Source organism: Plectropomus leopardus, chromosome 18, assembly GCF_026936395.1.
Source record: "Plectropomus leopardus strain MGB_pleo_1.0 chromosome 18, ASM2693639v1, whole genome shotgun sequence".
Classification (NCBI taxonomy): Eukaryota; Metazoa; Chordata; class Actinopteri; order Perciformes; family Serranidae; genus Plectropomus; species Plectropomus leopardus.
This window is the reverse complement of record NC_142193.1, coordinates 5462335-5488451: the sequence shown is the minus strand read 5'-3', so window position 1 is coordinate 5488451 and position 26117 is coordinate 5462335. Positions and strand designations below refer to the sequence as shown.

Here is a 26117-nt window from a genome sequence, read left to right as displayed (position 1 = left end):
TAAATCCACTTTGGGTGTTCCTGAGATATGTTCACAAGAATGAGACAGATGATGTCACAGTGGCCATGCTTTTTAACCTATAACCCCTAAAATCTAATCAGTTCATCCTTGGGTCCAATTGGACATTTGTGCCAAACTTGAAGAAAATATCTCAAGGCATTCTTGAGATACCGTGTCCACAAGAATGGGACATTCAAGAAGATGTTAAAGGATTAATGTCCTCCACTCAGACTAATGACCTCAGAGTTTTCTTATAGATAGTAACTTCTACTCCTTTTATTATTTAAATAAAAACAGTAAAAAAAAGTAAGAAAAGGTTATTGTACAGTCACAAAAAGATTTAAACAAGTTAATAATTATACAACAATTTCATAGCTTGTCATTTTTACCCTTTAAAAAGGTTTTGAATAGGCTCTCAACATATAATCCAATTCTTTGTATTTTCATCATTTACAAATAACTGATTTTTACAAATAAAGTGAACTACCGATGAGTGGCTTTCTGGTTTTTTTAATAAACATATCATAGATGCATGAAATTAATCTACATCCAAACTTCGATGATGTCTCCGTCCTCCATGTCGAGCTGCTCTGGCGTCTGGCTGTGTTTCACTTTGCAGCCATCGAAGTGAAAGCAGACCTTCCTCTGAGCGGTGGTCGTCATCCTGGACAGGTACTGGGAGAAGATGGAGCCCAGTGGTGCGTTCTGAAACACACAGATTATTACATCACTGGTGTGTGTGCTGATGCTAAACAAACCCAAAGCTGATGACAGAGAGGAGAGGAACTACGAACTTTGTGCAGAGAGAACTCCTGTGAAGAGTCTTTGTCTTTGCTCTGCAGTCTCACTGTGATGCTGCTGCTGCTGCTGTCTGCTTTCGTTTTATCCTCCGCTGCCATGACGACGCACTCTGCATAATGAACAGAAACATCATTTGGGATTATGTATTTTTCATTTTCTGTAGTCTGAGGTCTTTTTAGTTAGCAAAAGTTTCATGTTTGCCATTTTGTCATAATTAGCATAATGAATTCATAGCATCTTTGTGAGGTCACAGTGACCTTGAAATTTGACCAGTAAAATCTAATCAGATTATCACAGAGTCCAAGTGGATGTTTGTGCCAAATTTGAAGAAACACCCTCAATGTATCCTTTAGGTATTGTTTTTATGATAACGGGATGGACAGACGCCCCCAAAAAATAATTCAATTGAAACGTCTGTTGAACATGTAAAAAAGGAAAGAATGAACATATAAATACACAGAAACATACAGACATGTCTGACACGGAGGAAGAAGTGCAAACTTATTAAATCCCACCTCTTCTCCTGTTTCTGCAAACCGGGAGCATGCTGATCGCCAGCTACTGTATCTGATACACTGACTACACAGAAGTATCTCACACAGACCCACTTCAAAAATCCACAACTATCCCTTTAACGTAAAAAAAAAAAAATCAGGTTTACTTGATCTGAATTTCTGAATTTTTAGAACTGAAATTTCAGACTTAAGTTGCGAAATAAAAAAAACAAACCATGATTTTAGGCTGAAAGCTTCAGAAACACATAATGAACTGTTTCTCTGACTGCTGCTCCCAAAACGAAGGAAGAACCTTCAAGCTTAACTGTGAATAACTGCATTTTTTACGATAAGAGCAATTTGCTAATAAAGAGAAAAATAGCTGGCGTGCTGTGTGACCCACCTATGATGTCAGCGATGCCGAGGCCGAGCTCGCCGACAGTGGCGTCTGTCGGAAGCTCTGCTGACTCCCTTTCCAGCAGGAGGCGAGAAGGAGGAACGTTAAGGATGGCGGACAGCTGGGTCAGTACGTCACTTAAAGGTGTTGACTAAAAACAAACAGACCCCGTGTTAGACACAAAAAGTGTGTACTACTGCACCTACCAGTGTTAGTGTTGCAGGTGTTTTTTACAGTATTGTCTCTGCGTACGTACAGACAGGACTGGGATCTTGTGGACATCCGTTCGGCAGCGGATCTTAAGGGGGATCTCCCGCACTGATGAGCTGTACGGAGAATCCTGAAGTCTAGAATCAGGGCTCGTGATGATGACATCGTCTTCTTTAGGGTTCACGATGATGATGTCGTCGTCGACTTTTTCACCTGGAGGCGAGCGAAATCTGGACCATTCAGGAGACAGGAGAGAGTTCACCGCCCGGAGCTTTCTGTCGATCTCGCTGAGGAAGACACACGAGGTTTGCTTTGTTTTTGTGGGAAGCACTTTCCATGTTCTGACTTGTTTTATATGCATGTTGAATCAGCAGCATTCACACTAATGTTTTTCAAAAAAGTTTGTGTGTGAATGCTTATTTAGCAGCACTCATGTCAACTACTAGCACTGCATCCTTTCAGCTACAGAAACCATTCAAATATCAAAATGTTCAGCCCTATTTTTTTCTGTTTCTACCTCTGATCAGTTTTTCAAATACTTCTTTACTTTTTTTCTTAATAAGATAACTCAATGGAAAGCATCCTCCAACCTTAAATGCTAGTCCTGCATATTTTCAGCTACAGGTTTCACTCAAACTTTTAGGTCACTACAATTTCAGCTATTTCAGGTTTATTATGGGTGTGTGTATTGTGCGACCTATAGTTTATCACATGACCTGTGATGTCACCGATAGATATTTTTTCCTTTCTGCATTTACAAAATTTTTCTGACTTAAAACTACTGTAGGTCCCAAAACTTTCGCTTCTCATACACAATTTAAACATTAAAACTTGGTATGTTTGACTTGTTTCAGCTAATGTACTTTAGTTTATACTAAAAGGACTTTTTAATTTTCTGCTTCAAAGCACCAAGAGAACTCTTCCACTGTCTCACTGACTGTTAAGTTATTTCATCAACTCTTGAGCAAAAACTGTGATTTCTAATTCATTTATTATTTCATCCTCACACAGGACATGTCTGCATCTTCAGCAAAGTCTTTGGGTGTTCTATGTGAAAATTTGAGCAATGCAGCTTACAATTTTTGATTTTGGATGTCTTTTTCAACTAATACCTCTCTGTGAGTTGTCATGAGTTATACTTCTTCTGTATATTTTTCATCCAAGTACTACTTCTGCATACTTTTTGCTACAGCAGCCATTGAAATGTCAAAAACACTAAGCCCCTGTGAACATATATTCTTGTTTATTCTCTCAATTTTTGTTTCTATCGTTCATGCTTTTTTTTTTTTTTTAAGTACAAAGCACATTCGTTCAGCATTTTTCAAGTCTTTCAGCTTTTAGCTTCTTTGGGTAATGCTGTTCAGCTTCAATCTCTGACAATTTAACAATGAATTTTCCAGTTTTTTTCAGCAGTGCAGTGAAATGCATTTTACTTTCATGTGTTTGAGCTTAAAGCTTCCTCTATTTTTACCAGAGCTTTCCAATTTCAGCTGTCAGTTTCACATGCATTTGCTGCAGGAAGCTGATTTTATTTTCTATTATTATGATCATATCTTGAGTTATGTCAGCTGTTTACTTACTTATTTTTTACTTTAAACTGTAACTGAGCAAAGAAACCGGACTCACTTGATCTTCTTTGTGACCTGTCTGGACTGTTTCTTGACCGGACTCTCTGGAGGAGGAGGAGACGGGCAGCGGATGGCTGCTCTGAAATAAAGGTGAGAAAACATATTTTTAATAAATAAACCTTGAATTTGACTAATTATGTTAACACCCCTGAATAATAACAACAATAATAATTGTATTTATATAGAGCTTTTCAAAAACAAGTTACACAGTGCTTTGAAAAGACAAGATAAATTACTCAATAAATAATAAATAAAAGTAGAATCAATACAATATTGTTGACAAGCAGAGTATAAAACACACTGAAAAGAAGTTAAAATGACCAATTCAAGAGAAAGCAAGAAAGCAGGATCTTAGACTGCATTCAGGCGTTAGTATGTCAGTGAATTACAAAAATTACTCACAATTTATTTTCCAAAGCTAACCAGTGTAGAAATACAAAAAGAGAGAGGTTGAATTGAGTAAACACGAATACAACAAGTTTCAGTAATCTAAGCGAGATGTAATAAAAGCGTAAATGATTCTTAGCAGATAATGGGGATGTGTTTTTTTACGATTTCATGAAGTAGCAGAATTTTCCAGTAATTCCAGAGCGTTAAATCCAAAAGTTCTTTAGTTGAATTTACCTGTTGTGAAGGAAACATTCAAAGTAGATTTACTGCTTGTATTTCCCACTTTTTAAACCACTTACGGCTCTGTTTTCTTCCCTGTGTGTTCTGGTTTGTTCTCCTCACATTCTGGTTCGTCCTCCTCAGAGTCACTGAGGGAGATGACGGCTGCTGACGGCCCCCGAGACGAAAACAGCGACAACAAACTGTCGTCTGCAGCGTCGTCTGTTCAGAGACACAAACATTCAGTAAATCTTAAAATCATCTGCTATTGAGTTGAACTCTTACCTGAGTTTTTAACTTGAACTTTTACCTGACTTTTCCTTTTCAGTGAACATAGCTGCCACTGGCTTCAGCTGCAGGCTGCTGTTTACCTGAAAACAAAACCACTCAGGTGATTTTGAAATCATTTTTGGATCTTCAGACATCAGTCATATCATCACAAACTCTCACAAAGTTCTAACGTGTGAAATGACCTCACAGTTTTTGTTTGAGTCAAAAGAAAAATTGAGCGCACTGTTCTGATGTCAGCTCTTACTGACCGCTGGCTGTTTGTTTACCTTATTGGAGTAAACAGGCACTGAGACGATGGCTGAGGGGTCGAGGATGCGTCGCCGTTTGGGTGGAGGCTTTGTAACCTGCTGCTCACTGTCAGACACCTGGAGAACAGAGACAGAGGCTGTGTTCAGCTGCTCTCTACATGAGATATGCATTTTTAAAAATACATGAAAGGTATATGATTTCAGTGTTTCAACAGAATGACAGTGCATGTGTGGCAATAGCTGATGACGGGGGGCAGACAATGACAGCAAGCTTACATTGTTTTTGATTCTTCTTTTAAATGTTTATGTGGGTCTGTGAACGCAGCACAAGGAGAGCCCTCCATGAGTTCTTTTTTTCCTCAGGAGCATTTTGTTGACATGGGATGTATAACTGATACTTGCAATCTATCGATCTGATCAGAGCTGATAGGATCAGATCGATTGGAGAGGAGAATGAACAGTTAGGTTTCACTGTCAATGCGTATGAGGTTCTGCTGCTCCATCTGTGTCCAGAGTACACCTGCACTCCAAGAGTGTGATGCAGTGAATAACAACACAGTATATATATTTCAACAACGCTCCTAATGAACAGTCAAGTTCCAAAAATAGAACATGTTTCTGTAAAGACAGATGTTTTGATTGTGGCAGGCTGCCACAAATTAATACATAAATGTGTGAGAAGCTTTTGATTTGTGACTGATCAGGGTGATGTTTTGAAGTCGTTTCATCGGTCAGGTGTTAAACCAGTTTCTGAGGCCACCCCCTGAAAATATGATTTATTAATCAACATTATCGCCTGTTTCTTTAGCAAAATCTTAACTGGAGAACTGAGCATTAATACACTAGTTCATTGAACTAAATGTATCATTTTACTCAACTCCCCATATGTATGATAACAACAAAAATATTATTAATTATTAGATACTATTTTAATCTACAGTTTCTGAATGACTGTGCCACCAAACAAAGAATACAACTCAAGGAAAAAATGTTCAGATTGAATGTACAGTGGTCGTAATTAGTATTTCTTTACACTTATCAACAGAAAAATACTTGAATGTTAATGAAGACAAAAACCTTTATCAAAATTAATTACCCACCAAAAAAGTCATTGTTAACTTTTGTAAAGTAAGTTAACTATTGATGCAAGCTTTCCAGGCAACAATTTTCAGGAGAGCAAGATATGGTGATCTTATTGAAAGTAATGAACTGCTGTAGAATAAGCTACCCAACAGTATATAAAGGAATTTAAATTAGCACAATCTGTAACATCTGCAGCAGTAGAATGCATCATGCACATTAACGCACCAGGAATATTAATCCAAAAACACCAAACAGAACAGGAAAACACTGCCAGGGAACATAGTACAGTATAATAAGCGCTTTTATCTATCATACTTAGATTTTTATAGATTAGATAGATTTTGCTGATTAAAAGTACATACAGAAAGTAAGGATTTGAATGCAACACTTTTAATTAGTATTTTTCAAAGTGTCTTAACTTAACTAACTCAAAGTAACATCACATCTACTTTGAGTTAACTTAGCTAACTATAGCTAACGTAAATCTGTTTTCTGTAAAGGATTCGGCGATATTATGGTTACTCTAACGTTACTTAAAGCCAAACAAATCCGATACAAAGTGTTTAGTGTTGCTCAAGTAGTTAAATATATATTTTAATAGCCATTAGCGGAAACCAAAAACGAAACCGAAAGCATTGTTAGCAGACCCTCTGTCACCTATGATACCTATAGGCTTTTATTTTGAAGAACTCTGATTAGACAATCACAGAGCCCTTTAGGTGCACTAGAAAATCAAGTTGTTAGCTAACCGAACTGAAGCTAATGTGCACTTCGGGGGTAGTTTAATCAATTTCTGTGGTTTCACACCTTAACTTATCACTTTTCGCCAGTAGCGCCTTACATGGCAACAACATTACACGTGTTGTTTTGGACACAATTCGTGGATAAAGAGGTATTTTAATACGATAAACGCAGCAGATGTGTCAGACACTCACCGTTTCAGCCATGATTGTTTCTTTTTCCGCGCGCTCCTGCTGCCTTCAGGGACTGTGGGATATAATGCCTCACTGGGATTCTCTGCGGTCTAATGTGACGTTCAGGTACTATAGGAACTATAGACAACATAAATGAAGGAGCAACTCAGCCACGATGACAAGCTAGATTGAGGACAGTTTAATTAGCAGCGCCAGTGGCGTAAAGTAACTAAGTTTATTCATTAATTGACAAAAGTATGTAAGTGTAATCAGTAAAATTTAGTTTAAGTAGTAAAGTAATATAAAATTGCCCCCTGTGACTGTTTTACCATTATATGTTATATCATTAATTATGACTCATGCATTCATGTAAACGCAGGATTTTACTGTTGTAATTGGTCGAGGTGGAGCTCATTTTGAAATAATCATAACTTATGATTATTTTCTTCTTCTTCTGTTTTTTAAAAATAAATTATTGTTTTTACAATAACATTTCATGGAACATACAAACCTCTATACACATATACATATATTAAGTATCATAACAGTAATAATGAATAGCATTAATTGAATCAAGACAAAAGGGAACGAGGGGTGTTAAAAAGTCTACAAAAGAAAGAGAGAACATAAATTAGAATGTAAAAAAAAGAAGAAAACGACATTTAGGGAGGGTGATGGATGCAATCTTTACTCATCAGAAGATTCATATGGATCTAAAAAAGGCTGCCAGATTTTGTAAAGTTTCTTATATTGTTTTTATTGGTCCATTTTTTTAACAATTCTTTTGTTGATTTCTGATCAGTTTTTGTGTGTGGCCTACTGGGTTTTCAGTCTCAACACAAATGTGTTCTTATTGAATAATATCACTAATAAGGATGTTTTCCATTATGGATAAATTTTTGGATAATTTGATCGTTTGGTTTGTTAAAACAGGGAAAATGTGAGAAATGCCATCACAATCCATAGCTCAACATTATTACTAATACAATTATTACAACTATTCAAAAGGAAAAGCAGCAAATCCTTCAACTAATTGACTAATAATTTCAGCATGAATTTGTATAAACCATTGGGTAGCTTAATTTTCATAACAAAACAGATTTTAGGATTCTTCATATGGTTTGTGCGTAAAAACCTTAATCTGCAAAGTAACTCTCGAGTAAAGCTGCCAGATAAAAGAAATGGAGTAAAAAGCACAATATTTACCTCTGAGACATAGTGGCGTAGAAGTATAAAAGTAGCATGAAAAGAAAAGACTCAGGTAGAATACAAGTACCTCATTTTTGTACTTCAGTAATACTTGAGTAAAAATATTAACATAACTGATTCCAGTGCTGAATGTGCAATTTTAAATGGAGAAAAAAAACAAAGAAATGAAGCACTGAAGACATTTTTGTGACTCTGGGTTTTAAGTTTTTCTTTCACACAACAATAATCAACACTTGACATGTAAAAAATATACACTTTAGGCCCTTCATGGCAGAATAACCAAACAGCTCCCAGCACAGGCAGCAGCTGGACGCTGAAGCTGGTGTTTGGAGTAAAACGTTCCTCTACTGACCACTAGATGCTGCTCCTTCTCCTCTGAATTTAAACTCCGTTTCTGTGTCCCAATTCCACACTACATACAAAGTACACACTAAGCCTTACAGTATCCTGTTTTTGCAGTAGGTATTCAAGGATTCAACATACAAAGCAGTTTTAACCCTTTAACACCTGGAGCGACATTCGCTCTGTTGTGCTCCATTCGGACATTGTTCACAAGAATTTAAACCTCTGAAACCTGTGAGAATTGTTGGTTTTTTTTCAAAAACATGGAAGACAATATAATGAGCAACCTGGCAAGAAAAGTCCTGCAAAATATTAAATATATTTTTTTTAAAAATTAAAGTCGACAAAAATGACCTGGAAATTAGCTAGGGGCATTATTAAATATTAAAAAAACTAGGAAAAAAATTCCAGGGGAGGAAAACAAAAAGCAAATTATAGAATTTCAAAGTATTTGATTTTCTTCAGCTTTGAGCAGCTCCCACACTCCCGTCGTGCAATGCATTGTGGAACAGCAATGTACAGCAACAGCTCACTCAAAAATCTGAGGTTTTTAGTCTCAATTCTGACTGTTTTGAGTATTTTAAATGCTCTATTTTGTCACTTTTTTCTGAGTGAACACTGTACAAACTGAAAATTGGCTTAGAATCAGTGTGCAGTATGGATTTGGGACGCAGCATTTTTTTTCCCCAGGAGATGATCAGGTCTTTCTGGTCAATTCCACTTCTCCTCTGTGTCTTAGTAGCGACAGGTCTTATGTAAGATGTTCAAGAACTGAAACGAATGTCTGTTCAGGAGTGTTTTTGCTTGTTATTTAAGTTATTTAAAACACTAGCAAGAGAGCTTGATTTGAGTTTTGACAAATATTAACAAACATTTTTCATACAAAAATGGAAATCAGTGCAATTTTAAAACATAAAAACGCTCCCAAACAGACTTCATCTCTGCCCTGATGTCCAGCTGTCGCTCACTTCTTCTTGTTCTCTTTGCAGGCGACCACGTACCGCTGAGCCACGTTGAGCGGGGGAGAGTAACCGTCAGCGTACGATGTGTCCTCAAACAGCACTGAGTAATCGTCCTGAGGCTGAAAACAAACACACGCTGAGGTCAGTTTAGAGGAAAGCTCCCACATCATGAGAACAATCTGGGGGAGCGTTTTCCTAAACACAGTACATTTAATCAGGAGAAGCTTCAGACCGAAAGCTTTAAAACATGAAGACATCCAACAACCAAAAGCAGCATTCAGAGGATTATATTTTGGATGTGACAGAGTTTCTTCACTCTGTCGTCTGCACTGCAGGATCAGACTCTGAACACACAGTACATCTGTAACAAGAGTGAGGCTGTGTTACTGTCAAAAGGCCAGACAAACTACTTTGACGTAGTCTCATGGTTGGTGGTTTTAGCAGGTGTGGGTCATTGTAAAAGAGGAGCTCTGCTGCTTAAAACCAGTCAAACCACAGTGTCTTTCTATGACCACTAACAGTGGTTTCTCATTCACAGCCTCTGTGCTCTAATCAAGTGCAATGCCAAAGTTGTAAAGTTTTCGTTTGTGTGCGTCTGTGTCTATCATTCTGTGTCCTCTCTTTAAATGTGGACATTTTGCGGTTCCATGAATATAGGGTCGGCGAAGCACTTCCTAAGTTTTTTTCCTCAGCAGCAGTTTGTAGAGTCTCAGTTGAATAATTGACCTGTCAACCCGATCGGAGCGGATTAGATCAGACTAATTGACAAGAGGAGCAGCTGCTGCAGAGACCCGGTCCGACCTGAGTACATGAGAATGAGTACTAGAGCGGTAGGTTATTATATATGTATATAATGGGGGAGCAAATGTGGAGAGAAACATAATTGGCGGGGGGTCTGAGGGTAATTTAATATAAAACAAATTTCATGCTGTTGTACACCACCTGCACTAGTCGAGATTAGTTTGATTCGGGGTACAGAGAACAGCATAATAACTGGGTGGACCCTGTATGAGAAAATGAGACTGTCATTATAATATTCAGAGGTGGGCTTTATCATTAGGGCCCCAACTAAAAGGGCCCACGCAGCTATTGATCTATTATAATGTTTAGATGTGAAAAATACTGAATCATGTGCTGATTGGTATTATGTGCTCATTGTGCCCCAAAATAACTCACAGAAGGCCCCAAAAGCTCCCTTTAAAAAAACAACATTAAAAAGACTAAATTTAGAGTAAAGAGAACATTTAAATACATTGTGCAAATAAAATTTTTGGACTTTGACTGCAACTTTTGCTGTTTGCTATTAATATTTTGCTAAGGAAAACAAGTTTTGAGTGCTTCTTCTACAGCTGCCAACAGCCTAACAACATTCCCTGTTAGAGAATAGGTGAAAACAAAGTAAGACAGTTTTTCTGGGAACCTGGCCCCCAAATCATTAAATATGTCTGTTTAGAATAAATGAAAACAAACGGATTCCCTTACTTCATTTATTCAAAACTCCCACTGATCTGTAACTTCAGTCTGTGAAATCAGTCCTTACTGGCTAAATAATCTGAGAGTGACACAAGTTTTTTTGGCTCCAATCTCTGTTGATATTTAGGAGAGCGCTCAGATGACCTGATTAATTTGGCATTGAAGGATAAAACGCTGAGCTTATTCAAAAATAAAAACAGTATATTATATTTTTTTGTGCCTATTTGTAAAAAACATCCTCAAAACTCACTACAGCAACAGGGAAAATGTAGCTTTGCAACAGTAATGATTTGGACTTGTGACACCTGGTAAAATATCATTTCACATGATTACTGAGCTCCCATTGACACCAAACTTTTGGCATAGCTCACTGTGCACCGACAACTTAACGTTGACATCATACATTTGCATTAGAGATCACAGCAGCGTTTTTAACCCTTGCTAAAGATACGTCAGAGCTGCGTGCTGGCAGTCTCACCCTGTGTGGTGGAGTGTGGATGAGGGCCCGGTAGAAGCAGGTGGTCTGGGGGTAGAGGGCCAGCACCAGCTGGTCCTTACTGAACAGGGCCTCTGGATCCGTCTCTGGGTTGGCCTTCCACTGAGGAAGAGGGATGATCCGCCGTCTGCTCAGAGTGTGTCTCCTGCACACACACACACACACGCACACACACACATACATACACACACATTTGAGACACATGGAGTCTGTTTGGAAAACCAGTTTTTGAGTCTGGAATCAGTTGATGAGATCATCCCTATAAGACTGTTTATTAACGTCTTCCATGTACATAAAATGTATTGTAACATCCAACTTTCAATACATTTAGATATTTTTCCCAGTCTTTTATTTTGAAATAAGCATTTATCTAACTGGGTTAAATAAATTATTTTGTATTTCAAAGTAAAGCATGAATTTAAAGCTGACAAGGAAAAAAAAACATAAAGAGAAGAGGAAAATGATAGAGCTCAGAGATTTAAAACAATGACGACTGCGGATGGAGAACACTTAATGACGTTCATGAGAAAGTATGAAAGAGAACTCACTCTTTGCCCTCTTCATCGATGTCGTCCACTTCATACCTGCGGAGAGAGGTGAGGACAAGTTTATATTTGACAGCAATCAAACTTGAGTTTCTCTTATTTTCGGTCCTGTGTGACTTCACATCCTGAAGGTCAAATCCTGATATTTGAAGTACTTTACACTTTGTGGGGACAAAGTTATGACATGAGGTGGAAAGTTAGTGTCTCTGCAGATAAATGTGCTGCCACACACTTCCAGTGGGTCACAGCTGGTGACTCCGAGATTACTTGCGTGTAAGTCCGTGTGTTGTTTTTCACCCTTTGTAACCTTAGCAAATTGGTTTGATTTCTTTCAAAAACAAGTGGACAAAGACACAAGCCCCTGAAACATGACATGACTTAAAAATTAGCAAAAAAAAAGTTTAAAAAAGAAAAAATCCAAGAATATTACCTGAAAATATGCTGTAAAAATATGTATATATTTTATGTATTTATTACATTTTTTTCTGTATCAGAATATAAAATTATTATAATTATATATAGTTTTCTTGACAATTTCCGCTCTTTCATTGAATAATTTTCTCATAAGCATTCCCTCATTTTTAATTTCATGCAATTTGTGGGACATTTTGCCAAGTTGCTCATTGCCTTTTTTTCCTGCATGTTTTTGAAAAAGAAAAAAAAAAAAAAATCAAACCAATGTGCTCAAGTTTCAAAGGGTTAAAATAGCTTGTGAAAGGCCTCTGAATGCAGCACAAGAAAACTGATGTAGATACAGGTTTCACAGGGTTAATCGAAATCCTGCATGATCTTTCTCTAAGTGACATGTTGAATGCAGGGCTGTCTTTAAACTACAGTATTGTTACGTTCACTGCAGTAAATGAACTGAATACTTCCTGCACCTGTGGTTATGATGTGTGTTTGAAGTGTGTGTTTTCTCACTTGTTGGTGGAGTGGTTGTAGCTGACCACTTCGGCCAGGATCCACTGCTCGTCTCCGTCCACCGCTTTCACCCTTGCTGCCACCTTGTCACCCTGTTTGGCCACGTAGTCGCTGCTGGCCGGGGTGGCCCCGCACAGAGGAGGGGGGCTGAGGGGGTGACACAGAGCAGGACGATGAGAAGACTTTAGTTGGTGTGTGTGCGGAGCAGCAGCTCCGTCTGTCAGAGCAGCTTTGCTGTAGAGGGAGTTTTTGCCTCGACAAACATACATTATATATAACATTTGGTCACCAGAACTCATTGAGAAGCTGCAAATGAAGCAACAACACGTCCATGGACACCTAACATAACAAGAAAAGATAAAGTGGCAGCTTGAGGGACACAAACATGATTTGATTGGGCTCACTCTGTTAATTATGCAAATTTACTTTTTGCTTTATATATTTAGATTTGCACAAAATAGTTACATTTTTATGTTTACTTTGTCCAACATTGTTGTTTTAGCTGTTACATCTATTTTTGTGTCAGTACATTGAGAGCAACAAAAAATGGGAGTCCGATTCCTTGCATGTATTCACATACTGAGTCGATGAAGCCGATACTAATACATTTATCTGTCCGTACGTTTACATGATGGTAGAAAAAGTCAAATTATTGTTAGCGCGATAAAATTGGACTTCTAAAACAAATGTAAACATGTTAGTGGGACTGAAATTGGACAAAACTGAATTTCTTGAAATCAGACTAACACACCCAGATAATGCAAATGTAAGTCAAGCTTTCTATCATATAAACACCTCAGTCGGACTGGTTCTGCATGTGTTCGCAGTCGCCGTGCTGGCCTCCTTCGGTATTTACAGACAGGGACTGTAAGTTACTTGTGAGGGAGAAAGGGGTGCTGCTAAACGGGTCAGGGAGTTTAAAAAATGTTAAGTACTTAGGAGGGACTTGTGTTTTTAATTTTGGCCTAGGTGAGGGACATACAACTTGAAAAGGTAGTGTTCTATATATTTATTTTTTTATTTTAAATGAAACGTCACACCACAGCCACCCCACTCCTCCTTTGATAAATAAAGTACAGTCCCACAGAACCTGCACGGAAGCTAAACGACGTACTGCTGTGGACGGGGCTGCAGCAGAACATATTTTAGTTGTCTAAAAAAATCAATATCAATGTCAATATCATTACCATTCTGTGGAGTATTTTTTTCCCAATGGAGTCTAACGTTTTTGATATAATGGCTTCAAAACCCTGTCGGTAAGGTAATGTTTATTGCACCTGGATTTAAGGGGAATATCTCCACCTACCGTGGTGGAGTCAGACATACTTCCGTCAATAAACGGACTCTCCCCCGGTGCTTGTCTACTGGTACAAGGACAGTAGTCCAAACTGTGCATGTTAATGTGCTGAGTGTGTTCATGACTCATCTGCTCAGCAGTATCAAAGACGGGTGCGACCATTAAACATTCTCCCTACATTACCCAAATCAGACTTTCGTTTTCATTTCAGTGCATCAATCATTTTGAAATCATATTTTTTATTACACTAATTAACTGCTTATGTAAACTGAGCTGAGAAAACAAATGTGCAAATAACAGACTGATCAGACACCTCAGGTGTTTACCTGGTTTCTGACAGCACTGCAGGGAGTAAAATTCATTTCTCTCAAGATCTTATCCAGTTTTATGATACTGATGTCCCTAAAAAACCACTAAGTTACCAGTTTATGAAGTGCCAGGAGCTCCAATCCAGTGAAAACAGCAATAAATTCTGCATTTGTGATGTATTACAGGAATATAGTGTGGTGAAAACTGTGTCCACAGGCTGTAAAGAAAACAAGAACCAGCAGTGAGACGAGCAGCAGCTACCTTTCCCCCGGCTTGCCGATCCACAGAGGGAGCGTCATGGCCGACTGCTGGAGGAGCGTCATCAAGACGCCTCGCCTCATCGTCTTTCTGGGAGGGTCACTGTCACTGTAAACTCCCGCTATCTTAGCAGCTGTAAAAACATATTAAAACAATTTTAAGACAGATTAAAGAAATCCTACTGCAGATTTTAAAAGAGAAATGGTTGAATTTTATCATCACACACATACCTATTCTCCTCTCCTCCAACAAAGACTTGATCTCTGCTATTTTATCAAGAGCATGACGCAGAATGCTGCGAGGAATAAAAGAAATAAGTGTACAGAAAGCATTATGAAAATCAACTCTAACGCTTACATTTTTTCAATCCTTAACAATGTTTGTGAAGGTAGCAACAAAATTAATCAAGCTGAAATTTGTTTAAATAAAAAAGAACATGTGCTTCTTAGTATGATTGTTTCTCATCAGTCACTGTTGTGCAAATGAAAATATATTGCCCAAACTGGCCTAAAGACACAAGTTTTTGCACTCTTGTCTATTCATTGTTCCTACAGGATTCCCCAAAACAGTTTGAGAATCACTGAATTGAGGGGATAGTTCACCCAAAAATGAAAATTCGGTCGTTATCTACTCACCTCATGCTGATGGAAAGTCCACACTAGGAGCTACAACATAGCTAGCCAGTGATGTTTTTCAAAACAACTTCACACTTCGGGCTTCAGGACACTCAGAATACTTCAGACAAGCAATATGGAGACATTTTGAATTATTTTGTATTTTTTTTAAATGTTTGAATCCTGGTCACCATTTGCTTCATATGAGTGCAACACCTTCTCCCTGTGAAACTCAGGCAGTGTTTTGTGGACTCTGAAACTACACCTAACTTTCCATTGGCATGAGTGTGAATAGAAAACGACTTAATTCTAATGTTTGTGGCTTCTTTAAACCTGTGGCTTTAAAGAAGGTGGCTACTCACCCGCACTCTGCCTCAGCATCTGCTTTGGCTGTGGTGTACAGTCCTCTTAGCTTGGTCCGGTAGTATGGAGAAGCTGGAGGAGACAGAGACAAAGGATGAGAGGGAATCAGGACTCATATAACTGCAACTGCTAACCACTTAAAACAGCAAAATTATGTTAAGATCTAACAATGGTTTTGGTGTGAAGACTGTATCTTCTTTACAGTGTTCGTGAATGTAAGAGTTCACAATGTTCATGACTGACTTTTGTTTTCTGTCTGCATCCTCTCGTGTGTTTTCTGAATGTTGAGCAGATTATGTTCACTGCGTGACCTCTCCTCCTGGAAACAGACACATGGTTATTTGGATTTGGTCAACCTGAACAACCTGGACAATTTTATACAAATATTTATTGTAACATAAATCGTGACTTTTTGATATTCATGCAAGAGGAATTTGGCATATTTTATATATTGAATGAATAAATAAAATACTAATAAATACAAGATGTTGCCACTTATTTTGAAATTGTACAATGCAATGTCAGGGAAAAGAATAATACAAAAAATCCTATTTCCCATGTCTACGAATTTTTAAGACTTTTAAAAGATATATTTAAGACATTTTAAAACCAATTAAGACCTTATTTTTTTGATAAATGAATTCAGTGCCTTTTAAGGCTTTTTAAAGATCTGCGGGAGCCGTGGTAATGACTATTAACCAATGACATTAACTTACCTGGGTCTGTTTGATGAGCTGATGGAGCTCTGTGAGCAGCTCAGCAATCTTGGTGTCTGCTGACATTTCTGTTCCTTGAATGATAGGATCTTGTTAGATAAATATATCTTGTTAAATATAAATATAATCTAGTATTGATAAATACTAAACCCCATAAAGAAATCCATTATTTTAAAAAACACAGCCTTTGGAAAAAAATAACATTGTGAAAATGTGTTATAGATTTTAACTATTATTACAATTGTACATTGGATGAATGAAAAGTTGATCCTTCTAGTATGGATTAACGTCATAATAGGTTTTATATCTCCTGAATAACTATGCATCTCTGAATTGACAGATTTCTGAATGGGGATCAGATAATGGAGCTCTGTGAGCAGCTCGGTAATCTCAGTTTCTGCTAACACAAACCTTTCCTGTTCTGGCATTTTAGGCAGGGTCCTGTTATAACAGCGCTGACACATATAAAACCCTGTTAGACAAATCTGCCAATTCAAAGGCACGCGCCGCGGCTTTTGATAAGAAAATGTCTGGAAGCAGTTGGTAGGACCAGAACAAATAGCGTTAAAATTTTAATTTTGTATCAAAATGGTATATTGGATGAACACCGAATAAAAAAGTAGATACTATCAGCTTTTCCTGATGTCACACTAGGCCCCTATACAATCGGAATAATACAAAAATAATAAAAATATTCTAAAGAGAAAGATTTCTTAATGGAGTATGGTGCATCTAAATGTACAAAAAAAAGGGCTCGTATTGGGGCTAAAGCCACAACTATGACATTTTGGGTTTAGATGGTGAGAAATTGCACAAACTTTGTATCAGAAAGCTGGCTTAAATGCTACAGTTGATTTTAGTGGTGGAAATACATGAGTCTGTAACATAACAGTTGCTTTATGGCTAACTGTTAGTTGACTGGGTTAGCAAGTGGTTTGTTTCGCTAATGTTAGCTAGGTTGCTAAACTCCGAGATTTGTTCTCCTGCAACAAAAACAGTAGCTGCATATATTGCCACTGTGGTAACTTTATATACACAGTGTGCTTTATCCTTTTCTTTCCATGACATGTAAAAACACTTACCGTGTTAGTTTTCCCCGTTTATTTATTTGTCGACTTGCTAACTCCACAGATTAGCTTCTGTTTCTTCTTCTTTGGTGTCGAGACGGAATTGGCAAACCAGCTTTACACACCGCCGACAGCTGGACGGAGGGTGGAACTGCAGGTTTGACACAGAAATACTGTCGGCTACTTTTTACTGCACTGAAGCATACAGACTCAGATAATAATAATAAATAATAATAAAAAATAAAAATACATCCTAAAATCCACTCAGTATTAAAAAATAATTAAAACAATCTTTTGACTGATTTTGTGAAGAAAACTACAAGCAGACTTTAAGGGACGGTGCTCTATTTATTAGAGTAAGGGGATAGTTTTGGTGTGACAAAGCTACCCCCTTTGGTGTATAAATAAGAAATATAAATCAAGTACTTTGAAAAACAAAGCAAAGCAGAAATGGGATGGTAATACAACACCAGTAAAACAGTACAACTAAACACAAGCGAGACCAAACTAAGGTAGAGCTAGGATAAAATTAAAACCAGAGGACAAATAATACAAGATGCAGCATGCATAATGTCAATGTAAAATAATACAAAGAAATAGACCCCCCAAAAAAAAAACCCTATAAATGAAGAACAGTCCCTTAGTACTTTTGTACAAGTAATATTTTGATTGCAGGTGTTTTACTTATAGAGGAGTAGTTTTATTTTGTTGAATTTTTACTTTTATCTATGGGCCTATTTCCTCCACCTATGCAAAATAATATCTGACAACATACATGCATGTACTACACAGTTCATGTCCTAAACTGTGGACAGTCCTCCTGAACTACACAGATTAGCTTGTAGATCAAAGTCAAACCTATTTCTGAGCCCATGTTTTACACATATTGACGGTACTTTGGCCTGTGCCAGATATCAAGTACAAACTGTGCTATTATCAGACTGTCGGCAGATAAACATCCTGTGCATTAATCAATGATTAATGTCTGCGGTGGTGTGATGCCCTAAAACTGAAGCCAGCGTGTCAGTCAGTCCGTAGCTGATCATTTTAAATGTGAGCTAAAGACATTTTAATAACCACGCCTTCAGATAAGCTTAATGAAATCATAAACTTCACTGTCAGCTGTCTTCCAAAGAGCCAAATATCTGGACATAAATACAAAATTAGTAATAAAAATGAAACCACTTTATAAATCTTACAATCTTATCAGTGTTTTAGTATTTTCTACAGTCTGATGATCAGACCCAAGTTAATGGCTGAATGACATCAATAATAAACCAATTTCTGCACCACCACACAACAACAACAACAACAACAACAACAACAACAACAACAACAAACCAAACAAAAAAAAACATGAAAAGCCATGAAACATCTATCAAATATTGTTTGGCTCCTCCACTATAGGGATAAACATAAGGAAGCAGTAATGCATTCACTTAATATAATAATAAAAGATGTTTTTTATAATAATTTTATATCTTTTTATTTATTATAATAATAAATTACCCTGTTTTTCCTGACATTATTTCCTAAAACCAACAGTTTTATGTGTGGAAAGAAATATGTTTTTCCTGAATCAACAAGATTTTTATTTCAGAATACTGGAAAATGCTTTTATGAAAAAGTCCTATTCATATATCATGACTTGATCAGATAATAATCTCATATACTTTTTCAGTTCCATAAATTAACTTGACAACTATCTTGCTGATTCAGGAAAACAAACAAAGGTTGTCTTCCCCCCATGTAAACTTCTCTCATAATTTTAAGATTATTATTTCATTAATTCAGCAAAAGGAGTTTATATTTTTTTCACATGAAAACTTTCCTTATAATTACAATATAGTGCCCTCATTAATTCAGGAAACAAGATTTTTTTATTCATGAAATTTCTTTTCAGAATTCTGAGATTATAATCCTGGCAAGAGCAGATTTTTTTCCATGAAAACTTTTCTCAAAATTTTGAGATAATAATCTTATTAATTTAGAAAAAAAGGGGGCTAATAATTTTCCCATGCAAACCTTCCTTAGAATTCCAAGATAATAACCTTGTTAATTCAAGAAAATCAAGAGCAGATTTATGTCTCCATGTAAACTTTTTCTCAAAATTTTCACATTATTTTTTTATCAGTTCGATCAAAAGTGCTATTTTTTCCATTAAAGTTTTCTTAGAATTATGAGATAATTATTTTGTTAATTTAAAAAAATAGAGCTGATTTTTATTTTGATGAAAACCTTGCTCTTAATTCTGAGATTATATTTTCATTAATTCACAATGAAGGATTTTTTTTCCCAAGAAAAGGTTTTGTTCTCCAGAATTCCAAGATAAAGATCTCCTTAATTCAGAAAACTAGAGCAGATTCTTTTTTTTCCTCACAATTCTGAGATTATAATCTCTGTAACTCAGAAAAACAGAGCCGATTTTTTTCCTCCCTTTAGTGAATTACACTTGTGTATAAACACAATCAAAAATGTAAAAGAAAACAACAACAAAACCCTTCACATATAAACATCTGGACCATCTAGAATTAAGACTCCAGATATCAACAGTGAGCTGAGAGGAGTCTGTGGATTGGGAACAACATCAGGGAGTGTTTATGATTTATGAAACATAAATAACCTATTTAAAACAGGGCTACAATGCCTGTAGTGAGGCCATAAAGCTGATATTTTATCTGTAACCTGGTTTACAGCGCTCTGTGTACACTGGGTGTGTTACAAGTTCCTGCACTCACAGAACCCAGGCCCAACCTTAACAGCTCGGCTCATATTTCTGCAAATATTGACAGTGCTGATACTTGTGGTGGCGAGACGAGGATGAGGAGAAGGAGAAAACACACAAGTTAAAAAGTGCAAAATTACATGTCAGCACAGCCAGAGCTGAGAGGAAACATCAGGAGCTGTGAATAACAAAAGCTGCTGCTAAAAAAGCAGAAACATGAAGGGCGTCTGCTTATGAAACAACTCCCCCTCACTTTGTTTTCTCTCAGACTAAAGACGGTTTATGACTCATGAGATGATGATTAAACTTTGCAAACTGTCACATAAACAAACTTTCCTTATGACTTTATAACATAAACCATTTTACTACAAGAGTGTTAAAATTCAGAGTTTAAGTTATTAACCTTTGTTAGGTTTGACTGACCATAATAATTATGATTTCCTCTTGACAGACTTACATATATGTATATAGTTGATACTGACAATGACAGAGGGGAACTAAGTGCTTTCACTCAAAAAATGTGCTTAACCCTTTGATAGCTGAGCAAACTCGCTCAAAAAAATCAAAATCATAGGAAGAGGGCGACAAGCAATTTAACAAGAAATGCCCCCCCCCCACAAAAAAAACCAGCAAGAAACTAGTAAAAAGTTACAAGAAAGTTACCTGAAAATAAGAAAAAAAAGTAAAAGTAAAAAAACAAACAAACAACAAGAAAATTACCCCCTAAATATCCTATTTTTCAAAAATATAAAAAAAATTCTGTAACATAATTTTAATATATAATGAAAATAATTATAAATATAAAATAATTTCCAGATCATTTCCTTCTTTCCGTCAATTGCTTGTGTCTAATGCTCAATGCAGTAGTTGGCAGCCCTATCAAGTCACTATATGCATAATTTTTGCGCACGTTCATACATCTGCACATGCAAACACAAGATCGTATATCAGAGGGCATTCCATGCAAACAGATGACTCGAAATCTTCAGTCAGATTGATTTCACCTAGATTAAGAAAAACTGTGCATGCAAACACAGATAACGTTGTGTTAAACCTCTTTTGTCTCAGCGATGCCGGCATGCTGTCTAAAATCACACATTGGAGGAGCATGACGCAGCCGTTGTTTGGGTCTGTAAAATTCTGAATTACAGCACATCACAGAGACGAACATTCAACAGTACATTATACTCCACTACATATTTTTAACACTTGGAGTTAGTAATTTCTGTAGAAAGTAGGATTTTACATTGAAAACCAGGAGATATTTAAGATAATATATAAAAACGATTTTATATAAGATGTGATGACTATGTTCAATCATGGAGTGATTCCAGGAGGAATGAAGGATGGTTTGACCATGAAGAGTCGATACACACTGTTCTTGTTTTTCATCTTGTAGCCACAATGTTTCACTGTTACACAGCCTCTGACCTTTTCTTTTTTTTGAGACAACAGATTCCCTCTTTGAGGACATTTGTTCCTGGTGAACTTGTCCTTAAGAATTCCTCTTCAAGTGACATATTTCTTCCAGCTCTGCTCTGCAGTGCAGTGACTAAAAGCAAAGCTCGCATGTCTCACTGTAACATCTGAAATATATTTAAGCATCGGATGACGGAGGAGGGTTGGTGTTGGAGGCCTGTAATTACAGCGTGATGACGGGAGGATGAGTGGAGTTTAAATTCGTACTATGACAAAATGTTTCCTTCTAAACAATGTCTGTGTTTACAGCTGCACTATGAAACACTTTCTTATGTTGAAATCCTCTTGGCTACATGTATGTGCTAATGCCAGACTAAAAACTCAGTCCTGCCCATTTTATGAACCATCTTGCATGGAGCAACTTATTTAAAAATACATAAGATGGCCTGAGATTGACCTTTGCACATCATGAATATAGTTAAATGTATACTATTAGATACAGTGCTGAGAAAATGGAAAAAGAAAACGAAGTTTGCAAAGAGCTTAAGTGTAATGTCCGCTCTAAAACAAGACACAGCAATAATTTTATGTTGAATAAATCACCGCAGTAAGTGTTATTCTCTGTACTTGAACGTTTAAGATTTTTCTATTCAGTATTGCAGATCTGAGCATGCTACATCTTTAACTATCTCAATCAAATGGTTCTTTGTTTATTCTACTGTAATATTGTTTACACGCTAGTTTCTGATTTGACTATAAAGTGTCTGTTGTTTATTCATTAACCTGGATGTGGACGCGCACGTGTTCAGGATGCACGATGACCTCTGTCTGTCTGCACTTTTCCTCTCTGATAAGTTCAGTTCAAAGTGTATTTTACACTGAAAGTCACAAGGTGTTTGACAACATGATAGGATGAGATATCATACACATACTCATACACACACACACACACACACACACACACACACACACTTACCGTGGACTGGTTCTAGAGTCAGGCCGAGGCCGTTTGGACAAACAGGGACACAGAATCAGGTCAGGACTGTGTGAACGCTGCAGCTGCTGATAAACAGAGAAAACAAAGCTGGTCTGATCACGAATGAAGGTCGGAGTCAAATGTAGGACGTTAAACACAGGAGTCCATACACTAATTCATCTTTCTTTAACTCTTTGAATACCTCAATCACCGTCACTGATCACAAACCTCTTGTTCCTTAGCAAATCTGTTTTTTCCCCAAAATATAGGGGAAAAAGGAAAAAAAAACAACTTATAGATATAGACAATTTTTTAAGGGCATGGGAAAAGTTTCTAGAGAACTAATTATCATAGTTATACATTTTAAATTATTTAATAGAACAATCATATTTTTAAGCATGTTACATGTTGCTGACAAATGTAAAGTTGCTTTTAAATCACAAAGAAGTGAGCATCACTGGGGCATATTGTGGTGCTTTCTCTGTCAGTGTGACTGATAACAATGAAGGATACGATATGATACAAATGTGTTAAAAATAGTGTACTTCATCACTAGGGTGGGAAATGAAAGGCTGGTCTCAGTGTTGACCTGCAGCTTTAACACTTTGAAACTTGGATCATCATTTTTCTTTGTTGGTTGTTTTTTTTGCATTTAGATGTGTTTCACAAGCTGTCTGACCCTTTGAAACCCAGGCAAATTGATTTGATTTATTCCAAAAACAGGCAATTACCAACAAAAATTAGTTTTAAAAAAAAAGTGGCAATAGGGACAAAGGCCAAGAGAACCATATTTATATATATCATATTATTATTTTTTCAAATAAATGTTACAGGAAAATATAATGAAATATATAAAATAAATACATTGACTTTTTTTTTTTGTTTAATTTAAACAGTTTTAGGTCATTTTCTTGTTTGTTTCCTTATTATCAGGGAATTCTGTTCAACTTTTTTTTTTAAAACTAGTTTCATGTAAATTTTGGTGCCATGTCTTGGGAAGTTGCTCATTGCTCTCCCAATGTTTTTGACAGAAATCAAACCAATTTGCCCTGGTTTCAAAGGGTTAATGATACCTTTAGCTGGTGAACTGATGCAACATTTCTTCATGAGAAAGAGGAAACCTGCCGGGGGAGTGTCTCTCTCTCTCTCTCTCGCTGTGTGTGTGTGTGTGTGTGTGTGTGTGTGTGTGTGTGTGTGTGTGTGTGTGTGTGTGTGTGTGTGTGTGTGTGTGTGTGTGGAGGAGGAGCTCAATGTATCCGTTATAAAAACACACCGAGACCTTTGTCAAAAACAGCTTGTTTTTGTGCTCAGGCAAAAAGAGGGAAACTGAGTGTAGCTGGAGGGCCTTTCCATTCTTGTTTGTTGTTTTCAAAGTTTGACAAACTTTTTTTCCCTGAAGAAAATCTCAGAGAAACAAACATGAGTCACGTCGACGTGAAAAACCTGAAACCCACCAACTTTGAAGACGAGTACTATGACAAATATGAATTTTATAACTTGACGGATAAATACACAGGTGAGTACTGCTTTTTCCCCTCCAACGTTCTGGCTAACTTTGAGCTGAAGTTACCTTGTTGAGTGACTAGTTCACACGTAGCTTTTTGTGTTCATTTGTGAGACTAACATTGGACTTTAAATGTGTGTTTTCTCGAACAGAGGGCTCGGCCCGTAAAGGCAGGACAAAGAAGGAGGCCAGTGAAAACACCAACAGACACAACCCCGCCGGACACGAGCGCAAGATTGTGGAGAAACTCCAAAACTCGGAGAAGAAAGCCAAGGAGTGAATACTGAGGTAATGGTAATATATTTATTTATTTTGCTGTTAGCTGTATATTTATGTTTCTTTAACTATGCCGAATTTAAGGGCGACCGTTAGATTCATGGTCAGTGAAGTTTCTGAGTCATCTGATGCGCTCGGTTTTGAAATAGAATTGGTCAACTCTTAAATTGGCAAATCTCCGAAAGACATCTGGCATACTGACCTGCCGAAAGTTCAACCTTGAACTGTTTTTCCTCCGCAGTACTCAAGTGGGCGGTGCTGTTAGTTTTTTGTTCGTGTCTTTGTTGTCCTACATCGAATTAGATAGAGCCTGTTTAGTTTGTGACTTGGTAGGTCGTTGACTAATTTTAAAAGCTTAACAGACACTTAAAATTGGCAGTTTTCCAAATGACATTTGTCATAATAAACTTTTGAATGTTCAAATAAGTCTGTTAGTGTGGAGGATCTAATCTTAGACATGACAAACATTTTCCCATAACCGCCCCATGTTTGGGCTGTGAGAAGCTGACTCAAAAGCTGATTTTTGCTCAAACATTAGTCTTAACTTTTTTTTTCTTTTTTTTTAACCAAATGGCTAAATTTGGGCTTGAGTGCGTTAGATGTGCCATCAGTGAAGTTGGTGACTCAGTGTATGTGTTCTGTGCTTTAACCCGTTGAAACCTGCAAACTGGCTTGGTTTAAAAACAAAAACATGGGGAAAAGGTGACAAGAATCTTAACAAGGCCCCAACCATCCCCAAATTAACAAGAAACTAGTAAAAAACAAACAAAACAACAACAAATTGACTTGAAAATTTTTTTTTTATTAATTTATTAATAATCACAAGTACACTTTCTGCCCCCCACCGTTTTTTTTTGTTTTTTTTTACAATTTTCTGATATTTGTTTCTCTCTCTGTCTCTCTCTTATTGTTTTAACATTTTCAGGTTGTTTTCATGTCACCTTTTTACCAATTTCTTCCAATTTGCTCATTGCCTTTCCCCACATGTTTTTAGGAGAAGTAAACCTGCCTGCTCAGGTTTTAAAGGTTTAGACACTTGCGAAAGTCGTCTAAATGAAGCATAAGAAAAACTGATGTCGGCTCAGGTTTCAAAGGGTTAATGAATCGCTAAATTCTTACAATTGGCAAAAAAAAAAAAAGACATCTGAAACATGCAACTTGACAAATGTTTGGGTCATTGGTAGGTCAATTTTAGGAGCTGCATTGGGGCAAAGCTGCTAGATTTAAGACAAGATAAAATGGAAACACACATTGAAAAGCCTTCAGTATAGTTTAGTGTTTTTGCCTCAACCAAAACAAGATGCTAATATTATTTTTCAAATCCAGGGCGACTCGGACGGCTCATCCCGGATACCGACCACAGCCTCTTTGGCGACAGAACGAGATGTACAGACGGCAGGGGCGTCCTGAAGCTCCGATGGGCGAAGGTTTAACCTGGGCGTGAAGAGGAGCCTGCAGATCCAGAAGTTCCAGTGAGGAGATCTTCATCATGGCAGCAGACTGCAGCTCCGCCGCCCGATGGTTGTTGTTAAGCACTCACCTGTGGCGGGGTGCACCCAGGGTCCCAGTCCAGACCATGACGGTGCACATGTGACTGTGGTGGTGGTGAAAGTTGGGTGATTTCTGTGTGTTGACAAGTTTTAAGTGGGCTTTTTTTAATAAAAAAAAAAAGTATTTTACCTATTAAAACGTTTTGTTTTTCAAAAGACTTGACTTTGTGGTATTTTTTCTTCTCTCAAAGACATCATACTGTGGTGAAAAAGCATTTAATTAAAGTAAATCCTGTATTCAGTTGGACTGGAGGTTAAACTTTAATACTTTTTGGCACAAATCAAAGATAACACTTAAGTTATCTGGAGGGAAGTTGTGCAGCAGTTGCAGTACAATGTAGGAAATAAATAAATAGGGTGAAAATATTGTACACAATGCCAAAAAAGAAAATAGGTGAATGGTAAGTGTCATAAATATAA

At 37.1% G+C, this 26117-nt stretch overlaps 3 protein-coding genes across 4 annotated transcripts; 1 reads left to right on the top strand and 2 right to left on the bottom strand.

Moving 5' to 3' along the window:
* Positions 1 to 246: 246 nt before the first annotated feature.
* Positions 247 to 6816, bottom strand: nfatc2ip (nuclear factor of activated T cells 2 interacting protein). Its single transcript, XM_042504551.2, has 9 exons — positions 6697 to 6816; positions 4697 to 4795; positions 4450 to 4510; positions 4220 to 4361; positions 3529 to 3609; positions 1949 to 2189; positions 1699 to 1843; positions 795 to 910; positions 247 to 705 (listed from the first exon to the last, which is right to left on the bottom strand). Exons 1-9 carry the CDS (start codon positions 6706 to 6708, stop codon positions 544 to 546), a joined length of 1059 nt encoding a protein of 352 aa, XP_042360485.2. The 5' UTR covers positions 6709 to 6816; the 3' UTR covers positions 247 to 543.
* Positions 6817 to 8065: 1249 nt separating this feature from the next.
* On the bottom strand, positions 8066 to 24393 carry sgf29 (SAGA complex associated factor 29). Of its 2 annotated transcripts, none has more exons than XM_042504566.2 (12): positions 24350 to 24393; positions 22368 to 22453; positions 17263 to 17398; positions 16181 to 16248; positions 15708 to 15783; positions 15464 to 15536; positions 14718 to 14782; positions 14491 to 14620; positions 12624 to 12770; positions 11706 to 11741; positions 11140 to 11302; positions 8066 to 9307 (listed from the first exon to the last, which is right to left on the bottom strand). In XM_042504566.2, the coding sequence occupies exons 4-12, from the start codon at positions 16244 to 16246 to the stop codon at positions 9191 to 9193; spliced, it is 873 nt and encodes a 290-aa protein (XP_042360500.1). In that variant the 5' UTR covers positions 16247 to 16248; positions 17263 to 17398; positions 22368 to 22453; positions 24350 to 24393; the 3' UTR covers positions 8066 to 9190. The 2 variants fall into 2 exon arrangements, with proteins under 2 accessions (XP_042360500.1, XP_042360499.1); XM_042504565.2 differs by having other exon boundaries at positions 16181 to 16254; positions 24350 to 24389.
* Positions 23656 to 25853, top strand: nupr1b (nuclear protein 1b). Its single transcript, XM_042504605.2, has 3 exons — positions 23656 to 23883; positions 24024 to 24159; positions 25474 to 25853. The coding sequence occupies exons 1-2, from the start codon at positions 23787 to 23789 to the stop codon at positions 24149 to 24151; spliced, it is 225 nt and encodes a 74-aa protein (XP_042360539.1). The 5' UTR covers positions 23656 to 23786; the 3' UTR covers positions 24152 to 24159; positions 25474 to 25853.
* Positions 25854 to 26117: the final 264 nt, after the last annotated feature.

Coding starts and splice junctions, on each gene's coding strand:
- nfatc2ip (XM_042504551.2), bottom strand. Junction 3,610..4,219: donor ACAGGGAAGAAAACAGAGCC/GTAAGTGGTTTA, acceptor CCTTTATTTCAG/AGCAGCCATCCGCTGCCCGT. Junction 706..794: donor AGGAGTTCTCTCTGCACAAA/GTTCGTAGTTCC, acceptor TGTGTGTTTCAG/AACGCACCACTGGGCTCCAT.
- sgf29 (XM_042504566.2), bottom strand. CDS start 16,246: ATGTCAGCAGACACCAAGATTGCTGAGCTGCTCACAGAGCTCCATCAG. Junction 15,537..15,707: donor GATGCAGACAGAAAACAAAA/GTCAGTCATGAA, acceptor TGTCTCCTCCAG/CTTCTCCATACTACCGGACC. Junction 11,742..12,623: donor TACAACCACTCCACCAACAA/GTGAGAAAACAC, acceptor CTCTCTCCGCAG/GTATGAAGTGGACGACATCG.
- nupr1b (XM_042504605.2), top strand. CDS start 23,787: ATGAGTCACGTCGACGTGAAAAACCTGAAACCCACCAACTTTGAAGAC. Junction 23,884..24,023: donor CTTGACGGATAAATACACAG/GTGAGTACTGCT, acceptor TTTCTCGAACAG/AGGGCTCGGCCCGTAAAGGC.